This window comes from Thermobia domestica, chromosome 5 (genome assembly GCF_964235325.1).
Source record: "Thermobia domestica chromosome 5, izTheDome1.hap1.1, whole genome shotgun sequence".
Classification (NCBI taxonomy): Eukaryota; Metazoa; Arthropoda; class Insecta; order Zygentoma; family Lepismatidae; genus Thermobia; species Thermobia domestica.
The window spans coordinates 299,742,455-299,757,738 of record NC_137458.1 but is presented as its reverse complement, the minus strand read 5'-3'; the positions used below and the strand labels follow the sequence as shown (position 1 = coordinate 299,757,738).

The 15,284-nt window shown below is 36.8% G+C and overlaps 1 protein-coding gene across 3 annotated transcripts in view; it reads right to left on the bottom strand.

The window, feature by feature from the left end:
- The window catches only part of spz5 (spatzle 5 Toll-1 receptor), a 229,856-nt gene extending 216,369 nt beyond the window's left edge, over positions 1 to 13,487 (bottom strand). The window contains exon 1 of one of the 3 annotated variants that reach the window (XM_081760365.1): positions 13,160 to 13,487. In XM_081760365.1, the coding sequence (XP_081616491.1) occupies positions 13,160 to 13,168 (9 nt within the window). In that variant the 5' untranslated portion in view covers positions 13,169 to 13,487. The remainder of the gene's footprint in view (positions 1 to 13,159) is intronic. The other 2 variants (XM_081760364.1, XM_081760366.1) reach the window with 2 other exon arrangements.
- Between the last annotated feature and the right edge of the window lie 1,797 nt (positions 13,488 to 15,284).

Genomic DNA, 15,284 nt, shown 5'->3' with positions numbered 1-15,284 from the left:
ATGTATGCTGGTAGTTGAAGCGGTCAGTATTATACGAGGTGTACTAAAAAGTATCGAACCTTTAGTTGGCAAAAATACCTTTATAGATTTGGGAATCCGAAATACTAATCCCCTGCAAACAGGGCCGTGCCCTAAAGAGGGGCCCGGGCGCCGAAGTAAGGGGGTGAAAAATTCGGAAGAAAAAAAGGAAAAAAGATAGGAAAAATTGCTTGGAATATATGTATGGGGACGCCATCGTATACTCTTGCCCCGGGCGCTGATTTTCCACGATACGGCCCTGCCTGCAAATAGTCTCCTTGGTAGAGCACACACTACTACCAGCGCTTCCGCCATTGTTGGAAACACTTCTGGAATGCATTTTTTGGAACGGTGAGCAACCGTGCCGTTGCTTTTCGTATGTCGTCTTCTCTTGACTCAAATCGGGTCCCTTTTCGTTGCATTTTCAGCTTGGGACATAACCAAAAGTCACATGGAGCCATATCGGGTGAGTAGGGAGCTTGACGATACACAGGAATGTTGTTTCTGGCGATGAAAGCCTGAATCAAATTTCACGGACACTCTCTTGATGCCCAGACTGTCGTTCAAAATTGAATTTACCGATCCGATTGAGTGGTTTCCGCTTGGGTATCGCCAAGTTTTGGGCAAAATTTTATGCAATATCGCTGCTTAAGTTTTTCTGACATTTTACAAAAAAAAACTGAAATCAGACGATCGCTCATTATACGTCTTCACTCGTTGGCTGACTGTCAGCGACTGACACTTTCACGACTACGCATGAGCGTCCCTTCTACATCTACACTGAAGAAATTCTTCCTCGTTTCATTCGTTTACACGGAAAAAAAGAAAATTCTATACTTTTTGAACACATCTCGTATACTCTCTTACCCCAAGCATGTAAGGTACGCAACCTCTCATACACCTAAATGTGAGGTTTTCAACTCACCAATATTTCAAAGTTTAATCAAGAAACATTTTAACCTCTGGTATGCACATCTATTTAATATGAGTTTATGTACTATAAGCTTTACATACTCTCTCATACTTCAAATAGATATTTGAACCTCATTTGTTGTGGTACCAAAAAGAAATCTAACCTCCGCATATAACTTACTCGTATATGGATATGGATAGCCACTATTAATGTCGCCATTACCTGTGAAGATTTTAACGGATTGACTCCGTTATTATAGGCAACCAACATTTCTTTGCTATTATGCCGGTTGCATAGAAGCTAGGAAATTTAAATTTTAAACGGGACATTGATAGCCACCGTTACCCGTGAATATGTTAGTAGATCGACTTCATTAACCCTCCTACGGCCTTGGGGTAAATATGACCCTAAGGGACACCTATTTCTTAAATAATTTCTTTGTACGGTGTTTTTGGTTACTGGTTATTTTATTATTTCTCGACCTAGTCTATTTCTTTATATAATCCAAATATTAGAAGTTAACTATTTTAAGTAATGTTGTTAAATAAAAAGGTAACATATCAGACCTTCGGGTCATATTGACCCCAATATTTAATGTTATATTTTTTCCTATTTATTATTATTATTATTAAACCACCTCAAGACATTAGATTAACTATTATTTAGTCTATCTTTCATGTTCGCATGGCCTTATGAGAAATTAAATAATTGGGGTCAAATAGACCCCAAGGACAGGCGTTTGTTAGATTTGAAGAGCCATAGGAGGGTTAGTTAACAAAATCGGCTGAGATAATTTCCAATAATAAAAGTTACATATCCTTTAGATGTAGGCAACCAGCATGTCTTTGCTACTAAGCAGGTTGCATATAAGCTAGGGAATATTACAGATTTTAAACGGGATATTGATAGCCACCAAGATGTTAGCGGATTGCTTCCATTAACGAATTTGGTCTAGATAACCGCTGTAGTAATCTATTGTAAAAATAAATAAATACATAAATAAAGAAACGTTAAAAAATTCACTCTCGTTCAAGGTTTATCGTGTGGATATACACTAACATTACAATCTTTCAAGTCCGGCTGCGCAGTTCTAATAACAGTACAAATAAATACATTAAGTGAATACAATGATTACTCAGTTAGTATTTTGTAAGATTGACCATTGGTTTTTTCGTAGAACATAGAATATTTAGGTTACTTTGCCATAAATTGTCTGATAGAAGAACAACTATGTATTTAAGTTATTTACATATTTATTTCGAAAACGGAAAACTCGATAGAAGCGTGATCTGCTTTTAAGACACGTTAATATTAAAGTTTCCCTGATATAGTAGATTTAAAACACAATGGCGAAATAAAGAAGATAATAGACCTACTTCACGTATAAAAGCAATATCTTATGTGTGAAAGCACAAATTTAAAAAGAAAAATTGCACCCAGTCCATACCTCTGACGTAAGCATTGGAAATATGATTGCCGATTTTAGTTTTGTTTGTTTGTTTTTCGTTGGTTTTTTTTGGGGGGGGGGTATTTGAGGAGAGAAGAGGCGCAGTTTAAAATGTGGAAATTGAACCACTACGTATTACTATAGAAAATATAATTTAGACATACACAGATCATAACCAATCGATTTTATCTAATTTAGTAGGTCTCATAGCACTTTCTTACGAAATTTATAATTCTGCAGTTGAATAACTGTTGTATCTACTTGTGTCCCAACCATCTTAAACATTTTGATTTAATTATTTCCTCCATATTTGTTGACTTGTATGTGGCATAGGAGTTCTGAATTATGTAATCTTAATGTGACATAGAGAAGAAAGGAAGTTTTATTGAATATCATAAAACTACAGTTACCTTGAGAACTATAATGGGTCCAATGATGAAACCGGAAATAAAAGACATTCTACTTCCGGTATCAATAGGGAAATAAGACTGGAGATAGAAATTATTATTGACATGCTGGTTTCATATCAAAAAACATCTCTCCCTATCTTTAGAGTTTTTGCTCTTTAGAAATAAAATATGGTTAGTAGGTTGATTAGTTTAGCGTCCGTTTCAGCAGCGACGTTACATGAGACCTGGATTTGCAAACTAATGTGGAATTCGAACCACATGAACTCCCACCGGGAATCGAATCCGGGTTTTCCATGCTAAAGATGCTAATCATATAACCACGAAGGGGCTCTTTAGGAATAAAAGATTGCAACCAACAGTAATACTCTATTATTTCCGGTTTGGATAAAGGGATAGAGACGGAGAAGGAGGTTACTTATTCTTAGGACTCTGAATACATGCGTATATATATATATATATATAGGGAGTTTCAAAACAACACCGACAACGTTTGAGAGGTAATTCCTGACACCAAGATAAGGCGAAAAGTATAGACCAACCTGGGTACACAAATGCTTCCTTTCGGAGTAATAGGCTTCCAAAAACATGAAAAAATGAACTTTCAAGCTCCATAGCGCCAGTACTATGGTTAGATCAACACTTCACGTAGAAACCACCATGTGCCCTATCCAAATATCCATATTTCAGAATCCTGCGGTACTTCAGCAACAATTTTTATAGAGGTAATTGGTGAATGCTTCAAATTATATGCCCGTAGCCAAACTGCCTCTATAAAAATTGATGGGTGAGTACCTTAGAATTCTGAAACATGTATTTTTGAATAAGCGGAAATATTACTTCCTAAATGAAGTCTTGACACGACTACGGTAGATTCCATAGTTTTGGAGCTATGAACCTTTAAAGTTTTATTTTTTCATATTTTCGGCAGCCCGCAATTCCGAAAGGAAGCATTTGTGCACCCAGGTTGGTCTATACTTTTTGTCTTATCTTGGTATCAGGAATCAACTTCCAAACGTTGTCGGTGTTTTGAAACACCCTGCATATAGTTATTTTCATCTATGGATGATTTGAAATTGAAACCGGAAATGTTAGATCTTCTAACAGAGCGACAAAATTGCAAACAAAACCTATTCTTTAGAGAGGGTCTATATATATACCCTCCAAAGTGATTACCTCTGGTGCAAGAGGTCCCTGGTTCGATCCCCGGAAAACTATATTTGTGGTGGAGAACAACATGTCCGTGGAATTTCTCGGGGTAATCCAGTTTCCTTCCACAATTTTATTCCGCCAACTCTTCCATCCTCATTCACTTGCTCTAATGAAGCATCTCCCTTAGCCTAATAGGCATAAAGGAGGGACATAAAAAATTTCATTTCATTTCATTACAGAAAAACATTCCTTGCTATTCCTTATTGTTTCTACTCTCATACACGTTGACAGGTGTCCGGATGAACAAGTGATGATTTCTAGTTTCCCCCGGAAGTTTCAATGCACAGGAGTGAAACTACAACCACCCCCTTTGTCTCCTCTAAACTGACCAGTCGCGAATTTTACATTGGACTATGTAGTTAGCATATGAAATGAAATGAAAGTGTATGAAGGATGGTAGGAAACATTGATGGAATGAAAATGTGGGAGGGAATAGGAGTACTCCGAGAAAACTCAAGAACACGATGTTGTCCACCACAAACTTACTTGGTCAGGATTCGAACCAAGGATTACACACACAAGAGGTAAGCGTTCTAACACTGAGTCTCCGTGCCCCTATGTGAGTCGCATCGCTGTTATTTATCTTTATATTAATCTGCCACTTCTTTAGTTCACAATAAGCTCCACAATTATCTTCAAGATGTTTGGTGAACATTATCTATTGTTCTAACGGTGTACCTCTTTTAAAGCCCTCTCCAGATTAAGTGCTACTTGACTTTGATGATCTCACGATAGCTTGCACCACAGACAGACAGACAGGCGCGCACACACACACACACACATACACACACACACACGCATACATACATACATACATACAAAAAGTTTATTCACGTTGGCCTAGTGGTTTGCGCCCCTTTGTTGTAGGGGTCCCGAGTTCGATTCTCAGTGCGAGAGCATTGAAATAAGGTAGTTCGGATTCCGTTGTAACTCCACATCTTATGCAGTATCAGTGCTGAATAGACGCTAAACTTCATTGAAGGCCCTTATCCACGGGGGAGGCATGGGGTCCGTTCCCCTAAATTATTACTTGCCCTATTAAATGTTTCACGGTAGGGTAGCAATTGAACTATAGTATGGTTGGATTGGGCCTCCTAACTTCTGCTGCTTCCCCTACATTTTTGGGCTGGCTACGGGCCTGCTTCATTCCAACTAACCAACAAAGATACAGACACAACGAAAACTGCATCACAAACACGTTAAGTATCGATACTTGTAACTAATGTATTTTGCTGTCTAAATTTTATATTTTATACTGAATTGAGCGATATGGTTGATCTTCAAAATTAAATAAGAAAACTTCCTGATATGTTTAAGGAATAGCTCAAATGCCCTGATTGTCACGTAAATAATAAGTAACAGTGTCATCACGTGTACACCACGGGAAGAAGTTTAGTTTGTATTGCGTAATGTTTTCTCAATTATTATTTAAATTGGTAGTGGTAGGAGATTTATACTATTTCCGGTTTTAGTAGAGAATTAGAGTGGAGATGGGAGTACATTCTTTTGACGCTTTGCCGTTTTCATTTTATATATAGCCGTTTTCACTTTATAGCGATCAATATTAAAACCAGAAGTGATTCATTTCTGTCACTTCCGGATTTAGTAGAGAGATTTAGCGTGAATATGGAATATATCCTTAGGACGCTGAGTTGATTGCGCAAAATGGCTTCTCTTGTCTGTTACCGCTTTAACTCTACCGTGATCAACATTAAAACTGAAAAAATAGTCGATATCTGCCATATCCGGTTTGAATACAAGGTTAATAGAGAAGATGGTACCAACTCTTACATCTCTAAAGCGATTCCAAAGAAATGTCCTCGTTATCTGTAATCATTTTTGCGCTATGTAAATCAATATTTAAACCGGAAGTTCTGGTGGATTTCTATCACTTCCGGTTTTAGTAGAGTGTTCAGGATGAAGATTAAATGTATTCTTGGGACACTTAATCCGTTGCATGAAACCACTTCTCGCTATCTATTACCATTTTTCTGCTGTACGGTGATCAAGGTAAAAACCGGAAATGGTTTCATTTCTTCCACTTCCGGATTGAATAAGACTTCCATCAACGCACTCGGCTTCTAACTTTTGAGTTGAGTTGATTTTGAGTTTAACGTCCCGTTCAGCAGCGAGGCTATATGAGACGTGGACCTACTGATTAACGTGGAATCCGAACCACATGAGCTCCCGCCGGGAATCGAACCCGGGTCTCCCGCGCCGTTTCTAACTTTTTGCTCTCTTACATGCTGACCAAAACTAACGATGATCCATAGAATATTTTTTGAGATTTTTGTCTGCCTGACGAACGGACGGATACATGAACAGAGTAAATATAAAGGAGGTTTGGTGAACTGAACTGCTTACAAGTGAATGTAACCATATATGATGGCTAACTCCTCCTAGTTCGCTGGAGTGATTATGATGATTTTTGGTGCATAAGTGGGCCATGGTCTAGTTTAGGGTTTATATCAGACTTTTCACAAAGGGGAAGAAGAGGGTGAGACGAGTGACATGTAAAAATAATCGAAAACGGCCTATATTAAAGTCTAGCCTATAGCTTCGGAGTGGCTGAGATGAATAGTGACACCACCGATGCCATTTAAATCAAATTTAATCCCCATGAATATCCTAAAGGGGGAAAGAGATTCAAATCATTTCTATTAATCTATTCTCCCGTGCAAGGAACTAGCATTTCAGCTAGTAATAGATTAGCAACAACAACAATACACACAGTTTTGGATTCGACAAAAAGTTTTGAATTCGATTCTAAGCCATCTGATATTATTATCCTTAACGTTATATTTGTAATTGTTTGCTGTAGGTTCTTCGATTTCCTTATACACTCATAATTCCACCGATTTTTGGATCAAAAGATTCAATATATTTAAGTCAAAAATGTTCTTATAGGCCTTATTTAAGCTTTCTGGAAAACTACATATTGTGTACCCAAACTCAAACTACCACTAAACTCAATAGGATATGCTTATTATTAGGAGTCGTTCAAAAATTTTGTGCCCCTGATCCAAAAACTAAGTATTGGCTAAGATCGCAATCTTTTGATGCATTTTTTTTTTTTTTTTTTGAGTCATTCCTAAAATTCTGTTAACTCCCATTTATTATATAGTTCCTTTAGCCTATAAGGCGTATTCTTGGGATGTTAACTTTAACATGTTAAACTTGCAGGAAAAAAGAACTTTTTTTTTTATTGTAAGGCGATATTTCAATCCTTAATTGTGAGTCTTTTTATATACTCTACGGAAGCATTTTTTTTCTATACTTTCTTAAAAGAAGACTTTGTAAGTTGAAAATATAATGCGGGTCAACTACTATAAATGTCAAAACATTCAATTATAGGTAGGAATTAAACTTATGAAAATGTTCTTATTGTAAGATCCAAGTTTAATTCCACAGAATGAAACTACTAATTTCAAAACCGTATATACATCTAAGATGCATCTCCATTTCTAAACTTTAAAAGTTGTGCCAATTTCTTGTATTCAATTCTAATACACATCATGGATATTCAATGAAACAATTCAGAATTTGACAGTACAAATTAAATCATACAGGTTTATTTGTTCAAATTTAACATTAAATGTCAAGATTAAAAAATAAAAAAAGTATAAAGGTACTATCTTACATGACCACAGACGCATGCTGTGTACATTCCGGGATATGAGCGGTGACACACAGTGGAAATGTTGGAGTGGTTTTGTATGCGATTCCAAAACGCGCCCCACATTTTATACCAGAAATTTTGGCAGAAAAAGTGCGTCTTAGATTCAAAATCTTCTAGTTTTAGGTCCCAAGGTTATGCCGTGTGGGCTAAAAGAAACGGTGATGATGAGAAATGAATGAAATGGTGGAATGAAAAAAGTGGGAGAGACGGGAGAAACCCAGGAAAACTCTCTCACACGGTGTTTGTCCATCACAAAGCTCACTTGGCGCGAGCTGGAATCGAACCAAGGGCCCCCTGCACGAGAGGTGAACGCTCTACCACAGAGCCATCACGGAACCTCGTCTAAAATTCGAGCGCTATGTCTAATAGTACTGAAGACTGCATTATTAATTATTCATTTACTTGTAATCATTAGAGTCATAATTCAATTGACAGAGTTTGTCAAGATTTGCTGTGTTCTTCAGACATTAAGGGTTCCAAACTTCCTATTTTATAGCTGGAATTTCTCTTTGCAAAGTCCACTAACTCTATAGCACTTTCGACGAATACGGTAGCTCAGTTTTTCAGCACTTATATACAGTATGATAGGTCTCTAGTTCGATCCAAGTCGTGTTCGTGTTCGTTTGTTAAGATTTTCCTGTTTCTTTCCTACTCCACTAATTTTTTTCATAATTAATCACTTTCAATGATTACCTACAGGGCATAATACCATAATTATATAAGTTGTTGAAGATTTCATTTTTTAAATGCCAAACTCATCGTATTCATACTATACAAAGGGGCACGGAAATTTATATACACAAACCTTGCTTCATCCTAATTAAAAAAAAAAAAAAAACTCTCATAAGTTATCTTAATTTACGTCTGTTTCATCGTACAAAATAAAGCAAACGAATGAACTCCTGATAATAGCAAGCTTTGTAAATACGACAGACGATACAATTTGTTTTTAGCAAAATTAAACTGATGTTTTTCATTTTGCCTCCCTCATCCTTCCGTTCAAACTACATGGCACAATCAAAAATGAAAAGAAATCTCTCAGTTTAACGTCCCTCGATTATGCCCTTTAGGTTAAGGGAGACGATCATTAAAAGCAAGTGAATGATGATGGAAGAATTAGTGAAATGAGAAAGTGGGAGGAAACAGGAGCACAACGAGAAAACTCACGGACACAATGTTGTCCACAACAAACTTACTTGGGCAGGCATCGAACCAACGACCTCATGCAGTAGAGGTAAGCGCTCTACCAGCCAGTCATCATGTCTCCTAATATATGTCACAATCATTTTGGAAATCTTCCCCTTTCAAGTTCCTTAAGTTGAGGAATCAACTATTTAAGATCAACTAGCCAAAATTGCGGATAGCACATTATCAGTAATTAAAATATCATGTTATTTTCATCCCATATACTGAAATGATTGTCCACCGTGATCATCAATGTTGTCCAGGAGATGAAAAATGTATTGTTTCGAAACACGAGGTAAAAGTCGAGACAACAAGTGTATTTTAAAATTCGAGACGAGACAATTCTCCTCTTGTTTTAGAGACGAGATGATAAATTTCTCGAGTATCATGGACAACACTATTTCACACAAGTCAGATCTCAAACATTGTTTTACTGGTAAATCATTCACCATTGTAAAAAAAAAATAAAATAAAAAAATATTACATAAAGAGATTGTACGAACACAATGAAGATCCTTTATCAATGGTTAAAGATACGCAAGTCATTACACAATATACTGCATCAGGGACGTACGTAGGGGGTGGGTCCGGGGGTCCGGACCCCACTCCCGAAATTTCGACTTTTTGTATAAATTTAGCCTAATTTTAGGGGCAATTTTAGGAATTTTAATATAAAATACCCTCATCTTGAGTTTTCCCCCTCCCCCCGAAATAAATTCCTGCGTACGCTACTGGCAATAATAAATATGATTTAATTGTTGTTCTATCACACTCTCCGTGGATCTCTCGTTACGTGGAGAGATTCTCATAACTTCTGGATGAAATTCAGGTAAAAACGTGACAAGAAAAACTTCTAAGCAAGATGAGAAAAGTTTTTCGAGAATCCTGACCCGTGGAGAGAATTCGATAAAACTTCTTAATACGAGACGAGATTCTTGTGTTGTCTCGTGGGGGGACATGGTGACTTAGTGGTAGAGCGCGTACCTCTGGTGCATGGGGTCCCTGGTTCGATCCCCGACCAAGTAAGTTTGTGGTAGACAACATCGTGTCCCGTTTCCTACCTCTTTCTAATTCCACCAATTCTTTCATCATCATCTACCTCAGCCTAAAAGGCATAATTGTGGGACGTTAAACTGAAAGATTTCCTTGTCTCAGCCTAAAAGGCATAATTGTGGGACGTTAAACTTAAAGATTTTCTTATCTCAGCCTAAAAGACATAATTGTGGGACGTTAAACTTAAAGATTTTCTTGTCTCAGCCTAAAAGGCATAATTGTGGGACGTTAAACTTAAAGATTTTCTTATCTCAGCCTAAAAGGCATAATTGTGGGACGTTAAACTTAAAGATTTTCTTGTCTCAGCCTAAAAGGCATAATTGTGGGACGTTAAACTTAAAGATTTTCTTATCTCAGCCTAAAAGGCATAATTGTGGGACGTTAAACTTAAAGATTTTCTTGTCTCAGCCTAAAAGGTATAATTGTGGGACGTTAAACTTAAAGATTTTCTTATCTCAGCCTAAAAGGCATAATTGTGGGACGTTAAACTTAAAGATTTTCTTGTTTCAGCCTAAAAGGCATAATTGTGGGACGTTAAACTTAAAGATTTTCTTATCTCAGCCTAAAAGGCATAATTGTGGGACGTTAAACTTAAAGATTTTCTTGTCTCAGCCTAAAAGGCATAATTGTGGGACGTTAAACTTGAAGATTTTCTTATCTCATCTCGTTTGTAAGACTAGCGACAAAAATAATGAAAAGTCAATATTTATTTTGATGTCTCTCGCATTTGTGGAACGCGAGAACCCTCGTTAAAACACAAAGTCTTGAAAGATGGACTCCGCAAGGTCACATGACCCGTGATTTAAGCAGGAACTCCTTACACCTTAGGTCAACGCTCGTTCGTTTAGTCACAATCCTCTCTCTCTCTCCTGATAAAGGGTCACAAATGATAAGATAGAACACACTTCAAATGGAAAAAATAGAGTATTTCACGCATAGGTGTGCGTCATTTCACACGCTCATTGGATATATATATATATATATATATAATTTATTTATTTATTCTTTGGAGTTTAACGTTCCATGATTATGTACTGAGATAAGGGAGACACTGATAATTGTGATAATGACGGAATGATGAAAGCGAAAAGGAACTAGAGAACCTCGAGAACCCCCCCCACACACACACGGTGTCTGTCCACCACAAAGCCCACTTGTCGGGAACTGAGATCGAAGCAGAGACCCCATAGGTCAGAGGTGGGAGCTCTACCACTGAGGCACTACCATTCCCATCATTACTTATTAAATATAGATTAATATTGTAAATATTTTCCGAGTTCTTGAATATAGAGGAACAAATTATAACATTTCTATTAAATACGGTGGACTCCCGAGTTACGAACCCCTTGGCTCGTGAACAAGTTTTGTTAAACAATTTTTCGTTCGGCTTACGAACAATATTTCGGTGTATGAACACACGCTTGTGTACCCATACTTCACGTGTTTGTCATAAACATAGCTTATCAGAGTGCTATGATCATAAACAACTTTCCGTTCTTTTTCTGCACTTGTTGCGTATGTGTGTGTGTTTTAGTCCTCATACTGATTTCTTTACTTAATTATTATCTTTGAGAAAGATATTTTTCAACTGCATGAATTCGCTGTTTGTTATTTTTGTTTCTATTTCCGGAACCTTAATTTTAATAAGACAACCAGTGATGTATATAGAATTTCAACAACTAAGGGGGCTTCAAGCTCCCAAATTCATACCATTTCAGGGTTTTTGTATATGTATCTAAGTATGGGGCTTAAACCCGGAGATACCCCTTTGCGTACGCCGCTATCGGCAGCAGTATGCCATCCAATTTCTATACACATAAACTAAACTATACAAAGTTTCGTTATAAAAGACAAATTCTCGAAACATTGAAATTTTGTTTAAAATTAAAATAGCCTATCTGTAACCGTATTTGTTAACAAAGGCTTGTCTTTGTAAGCACTGTCCCGGGTTCGATGTTCGTGGAGGCATTGATTTTTCAGTGTCGACCTAGCATCGAGATCTGGTAAGCTAGGTAAAACAACGGAAATAACAGCTGATGTGTCTACACATAATTAAAACACAATAATAGGCCTCTTGGGTTCCAACGCTATAGAGTTCTGTATGAGTTTTGCAAATGCTTCTACAATAAAACTATTTTCTTCCTTAGATTAATTTTATTCCATTAAAATAACTATATTTAAAAAAGAGCTCGCTGAGGGATCGAATTCTTACCGTATTATAATAGAAACTACGGCACAGAAAGGTGTTGTCACATTGTATATACAGTAGAGTAGATTGAAGAACCGTTATCTTGCCAGGAGTTCAATGACTACCGGTAGAATATTGGGGTTTCAGGGATGCTAAAAGAATATAAACTCCTGTAGTTATTGCATATTTATCGTAGCGTTAGTTCAAACTAAAATGCATATTGTAGTTATCTTAAGTCGTTTCTTATAGAACTTTCTTGAAGTAAATGCATTGTTCCAATTAAATGTCTAGATGAAAAAGTAATGGACTTGTACGTAAACTTCATACACTCCGTCGTGAATATACTTCAAACATTTTTGTTCACTGGCATAACATCTTATATTTAATTCCATTTAATTTGACATAGACAATGATTTTTATGTTTTCTTCACGTGTCAGTGTTCTATTGTTTTCTAATGTTCAAATGCATCTGATTTTATCGCTGCACACTGCAAGAAATCCCGTTGATAATATTAAGCCAGGTATTCCCAACAAAGATAAGAAATTATTACAGTGTTGTCACGAGTTGCCAAGTCCTACAAAATTAACCATGTTCGAATGGTATTGATATTACCATACATTAAAAGTAGGAAACATAACCTAAGATTAATTTTGCTGATTCGTACTGTATTTGAACCTCATATAGGCATGAAGACGAAAGGTAAATAGTGCTTTGTCAGGGAATTTAAGTTAAAATTTCGTGTAATATTATTATTATTAGAAAATACTTCTGAAATGGAGAAACACAAAATACGTCAGAGGAGCTATTTCTACCATACATGTCACCGAAATTTCCTTTCAAAAAAAAGTCAAGTTTAATTTCTTCTGTTATATCGAACCCATAATATTCTAGTGAATATACACTACACACGTAATATTATTTTTCTACATGTAAACAGTTGACACATATGTTTGGGTCGGAGAAGACAAATTGTAAATAAAAATAGAAACAGAAGATATCACTGTACATACTACGGATATTATTGGTACCTGAATATAAGTAAATACTGTTACTTACCTCGGGCATGCCTGTTACTCCTTTACTTAATAGATTTTGTCTGCTTAAAGACTCGCGCGAACTAACCTACTTCGAGCGCTGGCTGCTCCACACACATGCACTTTCACTCTCCCCTGCGTACGTACGATACGAACTGACACCTTCGTTCGCACAAGCCAAAAGATTTTTACTCCACACAGCCAAGACTGTCCTGGATTGGTGCCGGAAGGTTTGGTTGGTCGGTGGGTGAGTTTTCGCCAAACACACAGCTCGTTAAAGACCTATTCACAATAGCACGTTCTCTTGTCTTTTCTATCGATGCGGGATGACTGGATGTTGCTATACTGTTATTTACTCATGAGCTGATATTGACTTGCTGGAACTGGAGAGGAGAGAGAGAGAGAGAGAAAAGGGGGGAACTGACTGATTCCAGCAAGGAACTGGGCTTGCCGGCCGGTTGGACATTGAAATTAAGAAAAAGAAAATGAAGAGAACTGCTAACTGCCTCTAGATACTAGGAAGGACAAGAAGATCTCTTGAGCGTAACAACCTGAAGAAAGAAAGAAAAAAAACTTATCAAGGAGAGGTGCGGTATTATAAAAACAAGTGGGAAAAAGCCAACTTATTTCCGACAGAACTAACGGGAATTGTCGTACTGAAAGAGGAGCCGATGTAGCACTTTTTGTATCGAGGGTGACAATCAAGAGGTAGTGCCTTTAACAAGAGCGCCGATTTCTCTGTAAATTTGGGGGGGGGGGGCATTCAGATGCAGAAGTTATATATATGATGATTTTAAGACAAATTGCATTCAAATTATGCCAAATATTGTATATTTATAAATACAATAGGGGGCCCCACATGAGATGTGGGGGGCTGGCCCCCCAGGATCGGCGCTCTTGGCCTTTAATTCAGAAAGTTCTTACAAAGGGGGCAAAAATCCATTCTTAACATCTAAGTGGAGTACAGTAGAGCCCCGATTAAACGGGAGTGCAGTAAAAAAGATATTTAACCCTGGTGCAGGCGCGCTCTATTATTTTTCATAAGTAGTCGCTGCGGACTGTCACTTCGCATGCCAATAAGTAGTGTATGGTCTAAAACATAACAAGAATTATAGGAATGATCTTTAAAAATGGATCAAAAGATTGCGATCTAGGCCAAGAATTTTAGGAATGATAAAAAATGGATCAAAAGATTGCGATCTAGAATTTTAGGAGTGATAAAAATGCATCAAAAGATTGCGATCTAGGCCAAGAATTTTAGGAATGACATAAAAATGCATCAAAAGATTGCGATCTAGGTCAAGAACTTTAGGAGTAATAAAAAATGCATCAAAAGATTGCGATCTAGGCCAAGAATTTTAGGAATGACATAAAAATGCATCAAAAGATTGCGATCTAGGTCAAGAATTTTAGGAATGATAAAAAAATGCATCAAAAGATTGCGATCTAGGCCAATAATTACTTTTTGGATCAGGAGTCACAAAATTTTTGAACTGCCCCTAAATTGATTTTTTTTTTTTTTTTTTTTAACGGAATAATCACATCATACTGAGTTAAGTGATGGATTGGGTTTGGCTACACTGTATGTAGTTCTCTTGATATAAGGCATACAAGAAAATTTTTGATTAAAATATATTGAATCTTTTGATCCAAAAATAAATTGCATTGTAAAAAAAAATAATATTTCCAACAATAGTGCACCTTCCGAAGTGCAACTCTGATAAGCAGAAGCCGATTGTATAAAAAAAAAGATATAAGAAACAAAAACGGAAATTGGGAAGAGTGATTTGCATGGTAGTAAATTAATTCATTGTTCACTGCGGAGTGGGAGTATATGAATATGAAATGAAATTTTTGAGTTTTACTCCCAGAGTTATGCTGGCTAGGCTAAAGGAGATGATGATGATGAGACATGAATGAAAGGGTGGAATGAAGAAAGTGGGAAGAAACGGGAGAACCCCGAGGAAACCCACGCACACGGTGTTTGTTCACCACAAGTACAGTATTGTTTTTTGTTTACTGTTCTTTATTTTAGTGATTTAGACGCAGAGCAAAAGTCTCTGCTGTACTGTATATATGTGTTTTTAAAGTTTTATTATGTTTTTTGTACAACAGAACATAGTTTTTATGCTGAAATACAGTACTTT